The sequence below is a fragment of the Eublepharis macularius genome, chromosome 2 (assembly GCF_028583425.1).
Source record: "Eublepharis macularius isolate TG4126 chromosome 2, MPM_Emac_v1.0, whole genome shotgun sequence".
NCBI lineage: Eukaryota > Metazoa > Chordata > Lepidosauria > Squamata > Eublepharidae > Eublepharis > Eublepharis macularius.
This window is the reverse complement of record NC_072791.1, coordinates 136113372-136126215: the sequence shown is the minus strand read 5'-3', so window position 1 is coordinate 136126215 and position 12844 is coordinate 136113372. Positions and strand designations below refer to the sequence as shown.

The following is a 12844-nucleotide window of genomic DNA, read 5'->3' as shown; positions in this document are numbered from 1 at the left end:
AAAACTTATTTTCAGTGCCTTCTTCAAAAGACATATATGAAATTTGAGATATATTTTATCAAGTTAAAACTGTGTTTTGTATGAGGTTCCCTTTGTTATAGAAATTGTATAAAGCACATGGTGAGTGCTTTCAGAGAAATTGATTTTGTAACTCACAAGTATGCCACACATGGGCTTTGGCCTGCTTGTATTCCTAGCTGAAATTTAAACTCTCAAGTCAAGGTCATTTTTGAACACTATGGTTGAAAAGTCTTTTTATGTAGGCAACAATGAGTAGAAATGCAAATGATAACTATTTAAACCACCTACACCAATGGGCAGATGATTAAATAACCATTTAAAAGGGATGATTGCTTCATCAACTCTGGGAAATGATTAATTATAGGCAACCTCTTCTGCCACATGCAGTAAAACACTAAGGAAATTTAGATTCCTGTTTTCTTTATTCTTAGCTTTGGAAATTTAAGTCTTTCTTGCTACATTTCCTTAATGGCAATGTGGGGTAGGGGTGTTTTACACATTTTGGACTTTTGTCTAAGTTCTGCATCTATTATAGATGTCTGTAATCATTCATAGAATATGATTGACAAAACACTTTGCAGCCTAATCCTAAACATATTAACACAGGTGTAAATCCCACAGAGTTAAATTAAATTTATTTTTATATAAATACAAGCGGGGGACCCTCAAGGATTTGAGTGGGGCATCTCATTTTCCCTTCCTGTACTATTTCTTTTATCCCTTCCCTGGCAGCTCCCATAGCCTCTTCCCTTTTCCTGCTCCTTTCTTTCCTCCCCACCAACCTGCCAATCTACCTTTATCTGCTTTCCTTCAGCTTTCCTTCCTTCCCCTGCCCTGACAGCATCTGTCCAGGAAAACGATGGCCCTGTTGCACAATAGCAGCTGCTGGGATGGGCCTAGCTGTATGGCCGGGAACACGTAAGAACTTGTGGGACACACATCACCTTACCCTGTATCTAGGGATGCCGGGTCCTCAGGGCTTGAAACCAGAATATGGGGGTCACGCTGGGAGGACTTACCAGATATGCAGCATGCACACACTCCAAACCACTTCTGTGTGGCGCCAGGAATGATGTCATTCCTGGTGCGACCTGGAAGTGACAGGTTCTTCAAGGGGCCAATTTGATAAAAAAATCAGCTCCCAATCTAGAGTCTGGGGGCGATATTTATCGAATCAGCCCCACACGTGACTCGGCCCTTCTGCATTGTGCTGGGAATGACATCATTCCCGGTGTAACATGGAAGTGCTTTGGAGCATGGAGGAGCATGCTGCAGGGCTCCTGGGCCAGTTCCCATGCTTTCCCTCCCTGTGGCCAGGTGAGAGGTGGTGGAGGCTGGGAGCAGGGGATCCCCCGCTCCCATCAAGGGAATGTGATCCTCACCTGTATCCCCCTTCCCATACTACTTCCTATTTTCCTCTTCCTAGCGCCCACCTTTTCCTGCCTCCTTATATATATTATTATATATAATACCAGTCACTAAGAAAAATATTTCACAATCTATTGATTCACTATATAGCAGAAAAAGTCCTTTTAAACCATTCTTTAAAGTGACAGTGCAAATATAGCCCATTCGTAAATAGTTCATGTGAAGTTGTAGACTGTCCTTCTATACTTTAAGTAATCCAAATTGGTCCTTGATTCTTTCTTAGTGAATACATTTCCAGCTGTGCCTATGACGGGTAATCCAATTCATTTTCTCTGTTTCCAAACTTCTTTTTCAGTGTAGTCACAAATAATTTCTAAATCATACATATAAAAAATATCAGAACCAAACATGATAGATATACAATTGCAAGGAAAAAAAACAAATAAATTTCTGAGTATTCACAATGAGATTGTCACTTTATCAAGAATATTGCATCCTCACACTTCTCACTTAAAAGACTCATAATACTGTGAAAGCCTGTCAGACATTTAATAGACATTGTTTGCAGCTGTTACCACCCTGCCTCATACTTTTAAAGGGATATACCTACTGAGCAATATGCCAACCACACTAGTTACAGAAAGCAGTTTAGCCATAAACAGATTGACAATATTGGGTGCTGCTGTGTAGCCCATCACAATCTTCTTGGTCTGCAAAAAAAATTGTTTCTTGAATCTGATTTTTTTCCTAATATGATCTTAAGTAAAGATACCAGGAACAGGGTGGGTGGGTCTCATCACAGTTGAAAATTTGATGCCTGTTCCATCACCATGCAAGCATCCTCATGGAGTATGCTGGTGTGAAGCGACGCAACGTTCCTGGTTAGGAACACTGCTTCTATATGTAATAACAAGCCCTCAAATAACAAAATGAAGTCTCTGGTATCTTGCAAAAAGGGAGATGTTTGACAAATGGTTGAAGAAGAAAAAAACTAAATATCTGGAAAGTGGCTCTAGGATAGAATTTGTGCCTGAAACTATGGATCATCCTGGAGGAAGAAAACTGAGTTTATGAATTTTAGGTAAAACATAAAAAACTGGGGTGTGTGGGAAGGGATTAAGCAGTGCTTTATGTGTGGAGTCATTTATATAACCCGTAAGTAAAGCCTCATCAACAGTGACCTTGATGAGATAAGAAAAGTGCTTAGTGAGGGCTTCTCTGACAGCAGTATAATTATGGGTATCTGCAAGATTCTCCTCTCCTCCATTTTATCCTCACAACAACCTTTGAGTTAAGTTGGGCTCAGAATGTGTAACTGGCCCAAGGTCACCCTGTGAGTTTCCATGGCTGACTGGGAATTCAAACCTGGGTCTCCCAAATCCTAGTCCAGAAAACTCCAGCCGCTACACCACACTGACTTTCATGGGGGAGGGGGGGTCTGCTGTTGAACAGTAACAAAGAACCAGACTTGGATGAGTCATGCATGTCACTTGGTAGCAAGTTACCCAGTGGTTACTAGTGGGCCTGGCCCCAATGAATCTTCAAAAGGCCAAACAGCACTGGGAAAGTCCCTTCCCCATTCCCATTACTGAGAGAAACTAAGAGCTAAACCACATGAGACAAATTACACAAGGATGCTCAAGTGAAGGGAGACTCAATGTTAGCCAGGAAGCGTAGTTGGAACTTCACCTCTCTCTACAGAGCTGGCTAGATTGCTCCTTAGAGGGCTTGTTAATTTCCTCTTTGCTTCCCTGAAGTTATTAACCAATCCTCTGAGGAATTATCTTTGCCGGCTCTCTGCACTAATCGAAGCTTCCAAACACTTCACAAAAGGCACATTATAGTAGTCTAGTCAAGATGTCACCAGGGCATGCACCACAGTGGCAAGATTTTTTCTGACCAGCAAATGCTGCAGCTGAAGCTGGTAAAAGATACCCTGTCAACAGCAGACACCTGCTTATCCAGCTAGCAGGTCCAAGAGCACCCTCCACACACTATGGACCTGTTCCTTTTCCTTCAAGGGGCATGCAACCCCATCCAGCATGAGTGACACCATAAGTCCTGGATCAGACCTTCCACTTACTAGTAGCACCTCTTTCTAGTCAAGATTAGCTTAAGAATAAGCTTCAATTTATTATATCTTATATCTGCTCCAAAACTGCATCCAGGCACTGATTCAAGGTTTCTACAGCCTCCCTGGGATCCGCCAGAAATATGAGGGCCGTCGTCACACGGGCTTCTATTTAGCGCGAAAATGGCGCAATTTCCTGGCAAACACCCACCTTATTCCAACACTGATGCGATTTTCTCTCTTTTGCTTTGTGCTTGATAGTCGTGATATTTTGCGCCTCAGTGTGAATGCCTCACATCGATGTTTTTCGCCTCGCCACGCCATAGGCCCACCCTTTTTTTCTCTCCTCAATCCCAGAATCCATTTCTCCCACGACTCCCCTTTTTTTGGTAATAATGTCCTTATATCGCTATAACGACATCACACAATGAAAATTTTCTGCTGAAGAAAACAAGTAAAAATGACTGAATTGCCATTAGAGAAATTTTTATTTTAACCCAAAACCACACCTCACTAAAAATGGCCGTGTTCAGTCATTTTCCGTTTTTATTTTTAACATTATGGTTGGGCTACCGGCATGTTTATCTAATGTTATTCCGTTATAGCGGAATTAAATGCCAAAAAATTTTTTTAAAAAAGGGAGAGGAGCTGCTTCTGCGCCCATTAGAGAGAACAGAACAGAGCGCTTAGGTGTGGACAGCTGGGAGCGCGAAGAAACGCGAGGTGACCCAAAGAAACGTTACTGTGCCGATATCAGCGATGATGCTATATGCTGTAAATTTAATGGAACAGATGCCCGTGTGACGACGGCCGAGATAAAGCTGAGTCATCCACATATTGGTGACATTCCAGCCCCAATCTCCATATGACCTCACCTTTACAACAGCAGCTTGATCTGCAAAAATCAGCATGTGATGTTTTTCACAACATGGAGATAAGCATAATCACCTGCTAGTATCTGTGAATAGGGGGTGCTGCTCAAGGCCCAGCAAGAATGCCTCTTTAAATCAGCTCTTACCAAGTGATGATACAAGTTGATTTAAAATTAGGAATGCTTCCCTGATCTTCTCACTTCCCATGTGGATTGTGAGAAACTTCAGTATAATCCTATTATAGTTTTGGCAATCACAAGTGCTGCATAATGTGTGAAGCAGCCCTCAGTATGGAAACCAAGAGTGGTTCTACAAATAGTACCCAGGATGTAAGGTGGGAAGATACAAACTTTTGCTCAGTTCTAAATTGACTGAGTGATGTTGGACAACCCAATATGATTCAGCCATCCAGTCTCTGTTTGTGTATCACTGTATCTGATACCAAAGGATTGATTCTCATGCGATTGTCAAAATCTGGGGCTATCATTTAGAATACTACAAATCCAGGGGAAACACTAGGTATGCAGATAAATCTTAGTCTTAAAATAAAAATTAATTTGGGGTTTCTTAAAGTTAATGACAAAAAACCCTTTGCTGGAATTGGATGGCTTTGTAGATTGCAACCCAGAATGACACATGAAAATGTGTTAATTCCTGAGGAGTAGCAGTGTTAGTAATGACAAGATGTTTTGGGTGACATTACACACAGAGTTGCTGTAAGTTGGAAGTGACTTGATGGCACATAACACACACAGCAGTGTTAGCATTGTAGCAAAATTACACAGAAACAGCATTTTACAGACTAAAATAATTTATTTCAGCATGAACTTGTATGAGTCAGAACTCATTTCTTCAGATGAACAGAAGTGTACATCTGTTAGTCATGATTAAATACCCAGTGTTGGGGGGTGGGGAGAATTGCAAAGAGAACCAGATGTAAAATAAGATCCAATCACAAGGAAAACTAATTTATCCAGCGTGGATGTGAGATTGGTTGGTTGGGAGTGTCTCACACCCATTTTGGGAGAACTAGTTTCTCTTGTGGTTGGATCTTGCTTTGCACAAGTCTCTCTTTGTAATCCCTCCCCCTCCCCCTGGCCTTTGCTATTTTACCACAGCTAATGATGGACGATTCTGTGCATCTCATGAAAGTTCCTACTTAAATAATGTTAGTTCTTAAAGTGCAGTCAGGAGTCAGACAACAAGGGAGTGGCAGCAGAGGTGTCTGTAACAGGAGTCAAGGAGAGTTGGATGGGGAGACAAGTCAGAGCTGGCAAACCAGAGCTCTAGAAAGGGGAATTGGTTCTCCTCTTTTTCAAAATATTATGGCATTCTCATAAAGTTAATGTAATCATTGCAAAGTAATGTTTAAAAACAATTGGCAATAATTTAATCGACTGTTCATAACATTTCTTACATGATTTGTTTATAACAAACCATTCCTTGACTTCTCTCAGCCTGGAGTATCCATTCCAAGTGAAAATTGTGAAGCATGTGTCTGTGGTAATGAAACAGACCCAAGCTCCAAGAGAAATCTTGTGGAGTGTGAGCCAATTCCATGTGATACTGCATGCTCAGTGGTAAGTCAGATCCTTTAGTTTTCTGTAACTGGTTGTTTTTGAATTAAACCATTACATACGGCTGCCTCTCTCACAGATCCAATGCACTGTTAACTATTGCTGTTTACCAACAGGGTTATGAGTACCAGGTAAAGACTGGAGAGTGCTGTGGAACATGTGTCCAGGTGACTTGTACCATCAACATTAATGGCACCACTCAGATGCTCAAGGTAATCATGTTTTGCACAACCAACCATATTGAATAAGACCTACAAGCAACTTCTGTAGCTGAGCCATAAGTGAAACCTAGTCAGAATTTCTTCATATTTGGTACACTAGAAATAGTTTTTTAAATGTTACAATTTGCTATGCTAGAGCTCGAAAATAAACAAAACAATGCTGTCTTATTCATATCAACAGCCTGGTGATGTTTGGCAACCAGAAGGCAATAATTGCAGCCAGTATGAATGCGAGAAAGAGGACAATGAATTAGTTTTGGTCAATACTAGAAGGACATGCCCCATCTTTGACCCACAGGAGTGTGGTCCTGTAAGTTTAATTCTTTATTCATAACCGTGTTTGATCTTACTCTGTTGAAACTCAAGGATGAATGTGATCTCAAGTTTACAGTAAGAGACTGAGAAATAGCATCATTATTCAAAGACGAGACTTTGACCAATCTCTCAAGAGCAGCCATTTTGAAGTCTTGTTACACATATGTGTTTTCTTCTAAACGGTTCAACTGCCATTTGTGGTAGCAAATGATGTTCAGCAAATGATGCTCAGTAAATGACACTGCACTGGAAATACAACTACTAGCAACAGTGCCATTTTTAGGCAACAAGGCAGACAACTTCTAGTTTGATTGGTGAGACTTGATAACATGGCACAAAAATGATTCAGAAAGAGGCACGCTGATGCCTCCAGTTGACTGAAGTGCATTTACAGGAAATGCTTCTAGTGTTTTGAAGTAGGGAATGGCAGTTTGCTTCCACATGTCTTAGCATTTAGAAGACTTCAGTAATTGTCAATGATTAAGCAGCCCTTTTTAAAACAGACCATATTAAGCAAAGTCTGCAATCCATGCATTCATTTCATGTCTGTTGCAGAGCAGGTTTGAGGCTAAGGATACAATGCAAACACAGCATGAGAAAGTTTCTCCCTCCTTTTTGAAGTGATAGTGATCTGATGAAGGGAGCTTTCACTCTCGGAAGCTTATACCTTGGAAATCTAGTTGATCTTTAAGGTGCTATTGGACCTTGATCTTGTTTTTGACTGCAGACCAACACTGCTACCCACCTGAAACTGATTCACGTTTGTTTTTGCTCCATAGGATGAAACTGAGCTGACTCCTGATGGCTGCTGTAAAATATGCAAGCCCCAAAGTAAGTGAAACTTTGCATCTCTCCTACAAACAGCAGTGGTTGTGCCATTTTTTTAAACAAGTTTTAGCCCAGTTCCAGTCTGCTAAGAATGTGAATTTTTCAGCTATTCCTCATAAATAATAGAATCCAGGATGCCCTTTTACTCATAAGAGGAGATCTATTTTAAAATATGAAAGGGCAATTTTTGGCCCAACCCCTTGTTTGGGATGAAGAAAAATACCTTTGGAGTGATCTCCAAAACACCTTTGAACTCTTCATGTGGACAGTTGCTCAAAAAGCTTCCTTTTCACTAAGTTAATTGAGGAACAGTGTAATTTGTTACTGAAGATATGAGGATCAAGGCTGCAGTGCAATTCCATGTACCTTTATATCTTCTCACATAAGGCTTGTGTGTTAATATGAAGACAAGAGAGGATGTATATTGATCTGTTTTCCTCACCCTCTTTTTTAAAAGCAGATTGTAAAGTTCAAAGGAACCAAATTCTTATCCGTCAAAATGAATGTGTATCTTCTGAACTAGTAGAACTCACCTACTGTGAAGGCACTTGTCCAAGTTCTTCAATGTAAGTGTTAGCAAGTCTGTTAATGCTCTCTTGCTATTCATCTAAACATTTCCTATTGTAATAGTCAAGTGGTTCTTCACACAGACTTATCTGTGCCCTTAAGCTTCTTCATATGCATTTGGGAGCATGAGTACTTCCCTCAAGTACGTTGACTTGACTCTTAGATCTGAACCTAAGTATAGATTCAAAGAGACAAAGTACATAAGGAGTAATTCATTCTGCAATGTAAACAAGGTTATCAAAAGCAAGTGATACACACTATGGTTCCATTTCTACTTTTTCACACTAACAAATACTGAGAATATCAACATAGCAGTACTTCAGTCATTGGATCTAATGCAAGTATGTGTGTATGTATATGAGATCAGTCTTCTAGTTTAGGCACTTCAGCATTTAATGGTGCTAATTTCATACATCCAGAACCACAAGCTACTTAGCTTTCATGCACTTATCACTCTGATCTCCCATCCATCCACATAGCAGACATGAGAGATCATGGACTGTGCATGGAACATGTTTATGCATGGGGAGGCATGATAATAGAATGATGAACAGAAACTGAATTGTACCTTTATTTTCCTAAATAATCTCCCCTGCACCTGGTCTTGTGTTAAAATATAAACCTTCTTTAAAGTTACTGTGTGAATGTATCCCTCTTTCCCTCCCAGTTGCTTTAGATTCCTTGATGTGGTAATGTGTTATGAACTAAATTTCTCATAAAACTGAAACCATGACTGGATGATATGAAACATATCAACAGCCTCAGTGCCGTCTTTGAAATTAATCTATTACCCAACCCTCTTTCTTCCAGAATTTAGAACAGTTTTTGCTTTCAGTAGCCAAACCAGACACTACTTTTTACACAGGTTTGCCACAGAGTGGGCCCAATATTGATCAGGACTGTAGAGCACAGGGAGGAAGGGCTCCTGCTCCCTCCCCATGTTGTTTTCAGTACCTGAAACAATCTAGTCAGGGTGTGTTATTCACTCAGTTGGGAAGTTGATGGGGACAGACAACATTCATTCCTGCAACCTCCGAGTTGTTTTGGCTGCCTAAAATGGCATGGAGGGAAACAGGAGGCCCTCCTCTCCCCATGCTGTGGTCCCAATCGGAATCGGGCCCGTCTGCACTTTTTGCACAGGAGTTGCCATTGGGATTTGCAGTTGCAGTATGGCTGCAAGTCCTACGGTGAATTCATGTAAAAAGTAACTTTTGGTTTGGCCTGAGGTGCAGTAAATCTAAGTGAGATGCAGCAGTGAACCTTTGTAGCTCAAATCCTTTTTTGGCAGGTATCTAACTGTATTCTTTCACTGGACAGGTATTCTACTGAGGCAAGGGCAATGCAGCACAAGTGTACCTGCTGCCAGGAACTCAAGAGCCATAAGAAAGAGGTGTCTTTGACTTGTCAGGATGGCAGAACTATCAATTACGACTATATCTACGTGGATGAGTGCCAATGCATGACTGCTTGCATCCCAGAAACCACAACCCGACATTAACAAAGGAAAGAGAAGACAACTCTATCCTGTGATAAAGAACCTAATGCAAACCAAAGCAGCTACACACGACATAGGGGATACAACTTATACATCTGCTTACATTTGTCTGTGTTTCTTTAACTTTCAATTGTTTTTCATTCAAAACAGAGATCCAGGATTTCCACAATAATTAAATTTTCATTTAAAAATTCTCAAAACAATATTACTTCATAATTGGGATAATTGGTACATTCTCAGCCCTCATTCACCGGTGTAAAGTTCTTGACATGTCTAATAATGTCTTCTGCTTCTCCTTTCTGAATTTTTGAGACCACTTTTTTAAAAAGTGAATTTGCCTTTAATTATCCAATGGTATTTAATATCTCCTGCTTTGCCCTTGGAACAATCAATAGCAGCTTTGTTTAACCAAATTCATATCTCTTTACTGTACAAGAATTTACAAGCACCCTAGTTTGATGTTCACAAAATTAATGTATTCATAGGATCCTTAAAAAGTCAATAATGATATGTAACTATTTTTATTTATAAAATAGAACTCAGATTTTTTTAGTGCTTTACTGTTGCTATGGCTATATATTATCAAGCAATGTTCAGTATAGTGCCTACAGACCACTAACTGGCAAAATAAAATTGCTTCCCGTTTCTTCTTGACAACTGCAGTTTTTATTCTCTGATTGTTCACATTGCTGACGTCATTTCACACTGGACTACATTTTGATTATGAGAACCAGAAGGGATAGAAGCCTACTTGCAGTTCCTCAGGCTGCTTTGTGTTTCAAATGGATGTGTTGCTTTTTAGTTGAAAGGTTTTAATGGAGTGACACCTTTTATGCTTTGAACAGCAAATGAAGATCCTCTTGCCAGGTTTTTTTTCCTCTTGGGTTCATGTTCTGACTTCAGTCTTACCATGTTCTGCAATGCTTAACATGCCATGTGTAATACTTATGCTTTGTTCAGACGACAGCCCCATTTCACATTTCTGCAATTCGTACTCCAATTACTTTTATTATATGAACCGTCCTATTGATCACATTGATTTATGTTGGGTAATTTACCTCTAATCTCAGAGAGAAAGGCAGACTATAAATAAATAAATCCATGGCATGACGACACCTTTAAACCCACTGTCCACTCCTTTTTTCAATGGAGTTTTTGGATCCGTTTGGGTTTAAGAGCAGCATATAATAGCTCCTTACAGATGAACTTCTCAATTTCTAATTCTAATTCTTCTGATTTTTGTCCCAAAATCCTTTATCTGAAAAACAAGAGCTATTATACAGCACAGAGAACAGGATTCCTGTACTGTTAGCTGTGGAGAGAAAGAAAACTTCAACAGACAGCATTTGCCATGCCAAAGAAAAAGTACAAGTCTCAAAAGTCTCTTTTTCTGCCAAACTATTAGAGGTGAAGAGTCCTCTACTGCACCCAGGGAGTAAAACTTTTTTGGTTTCTTTGCACCCAGGTTAGATTCAGTCGTGACTGTAATTGTTGTAATTTAGTTCTAATTCAAACCAATGAGAAATTAGCAACTGGTTGGCCATCCCAGAGTGTATAGGAAGATTTAAGCATCTGTCACCTCAGGATGCTGCTTTAGACAGAAGGTGGGGCAGTCAAGGACTGGAAATCCTTTAACACATCTGGTTGTCATGAAAATAACAACGCTGAAAATCAAGTGTATTCTGGGCTGCTTCCAGACTACCGTGATTTTCCTTGGTAGTCTAATTGCTGATGAGATTCTAAGTGAAATCTCCCTTGGAACAGAGATTCCAGACAGCCCAGTTTTCTCTCCATTTTTAGCAGTGATTTACCTTTCCCACTTGATGTTCATTGGAGCCCTCCCCTGCTATACGATCACATGGCCCTCATAATTCGCCACCCATCCTGTTTTAATTTTTTATTTTGAGCATGCGTAACATGCACAGCATAGAAATAATACACCTTTTTAAAAAACACCTCCACGTATTAGCAGACACCTCCAATGATCCCGTCCTCCATCGCTCCCTTCCTAAACAGCAGGCTGGGCTGTGGGTGATTCTCTTTTTTTAAAGGCTAAGTAATGTTGAATAGGAATAACATAATATCTTTAACAACCTTTAAGAAACTCATCATATCTGTAGTGCCTTCGATGATCCCCTCCTGTGTCTAAGGCCAGCAATTGCCAGAGTCAGGCTCCTTGCAGTCATCAACAAATGAAAAGAGTAATTGTCACATAATTGCTTAGCTTGTCACCAAAGTCCTGCAATTGCACTGTTTCCCCTTCAGACACAATAAACTGCTTGTGCAGATAATATCCTGCCCAGGAACTACCATTCTTAAAAGGTTTAGAATAAAGCAGATTTTTGTGTGGAAAGAAAGGGCTGTTAACTCTCTGTGCACAAATAAAAGATGACATCATACGGAAACATGGAAAAACACCAGCTGGTTGGCTGAAACATGGGAAACCCTTCGTGTAGAAGCAGGCCTGCTGCTAAACAAGGTGGAAGATGTGTGCTCAGCTTTTATTGGAAATGATGGATGAGATCCCTTCAGTTTTCTTTCCATTTGGAAGTTTAAAAAATTCTACACCTGTTTTTCCTTCTACTCTCCCCTGTAACTCAGTTATACAATGAGAGAACATTCCTTGCACTATGGTTCTCCAAGCACTCTTCTATATTTCAGAAAGCTGTTCTTGCAGAGGAGTCAAGCAAGGCTGAATGGAGCAAAGGCTTCTTTCAGCTCCCCCTTCTAGCCAAGCAATCGCTTCCTTGACGTCTGCCTCACAAACCCACAATAGTACCAGCTAGGCAGCACTTTCCACATTACCATTTAACCATTCCTATATATAATTGATTAGGAGTGTAGCTTTAGAAACCATAAGCATAACATTTAAAAGCTCAAAGAAAAACAAGATGAACGTAACAGATCCTGACATGATATTCAGTGTGTTTATCGGTTCTGGCTTCACCAATGGCAAAGCAACTATGTGACTGAGCTGTGTTGCTGTTAAGTGAGAATGAGGCTCTCTGTTATTCCCATAAGAATTAGCTCAAGTCTAAGTCATTGCTCCACTTGTATGCATTTTAGTATCACACAGCAACACACGATTATTTGCAGCATGAATACTCTGTATTGTTCATACTGAATGCGCACACATTGTGTTAGTGCTGTGTGAGCTTCACTCCTAGCAGTACACTTAAAGTGATTCCCAACAAGTACTATTGTTCCAGTGCTTGCTTCTGCACACTCAAGTATGTGAGCAGTGAGCAACAGCCAGGGCGTTAGCCCTAAGACAGAGGCAGGGCTGATAGCTATATTGTCCTTATTTTTATGTTTTTTTTTTAAATTATATGCTTTTCTCCCATGTGGGGATCCAAAGCAACTTATCACATTGTTCTTCCATCCTCTACCCTATTAGTACAAGTACCTTGTGAGATAGGTTAGGCTAAGAGACTGTGGCAGGTCTAAGGTCACCTAGCAAACCTCTGAGGCAGAACAGGTATTCAAACCTGGTCGTCAAAGGCCCTAGT

General features: G+C 40.3%; 1 protein-coding gene across 2 annotated transcripts in view; it reads left to right on the top strand.

Annotated features, from left to right (window-relative positions):
* LOC129325271 (mucin-5B-like) overlaps positions 1–9992 on the top strand; it is a 91908-nt gene extending 81916 nt beyond the window's left edge. The window contains exons 44-49 of one of the 2 annotated variants that reach the window (XM_054972916.1): positions 5790–5912; positions 6026–6121; positions 6312–6440; positions 7225–7276; positions 7731–7839; positions 9158–9992. In XM_054972916.1, the coding sequence (XP_054828891.1) occupies positions 5790–5912; positions 6026–6121; positions 6312–6440; positions 7225–7276; positions 7731–7839; positions 9158–9338 (690 nt within the window). In that variant the 3' untranslated portion in view covers positions 9339–9992. The remainder of the gene's footprint in view (positions 1–5789; positions 5913–6025; positions 6122–6311; positions 6441–7224; positions 7277–7730; positions 7840–9157) is intronic. The other variant, XM_054972915.1, reaches the window with a different exon arrangement.
* Positions 9993–12844: the final 2852 nt, after the last annotated feature.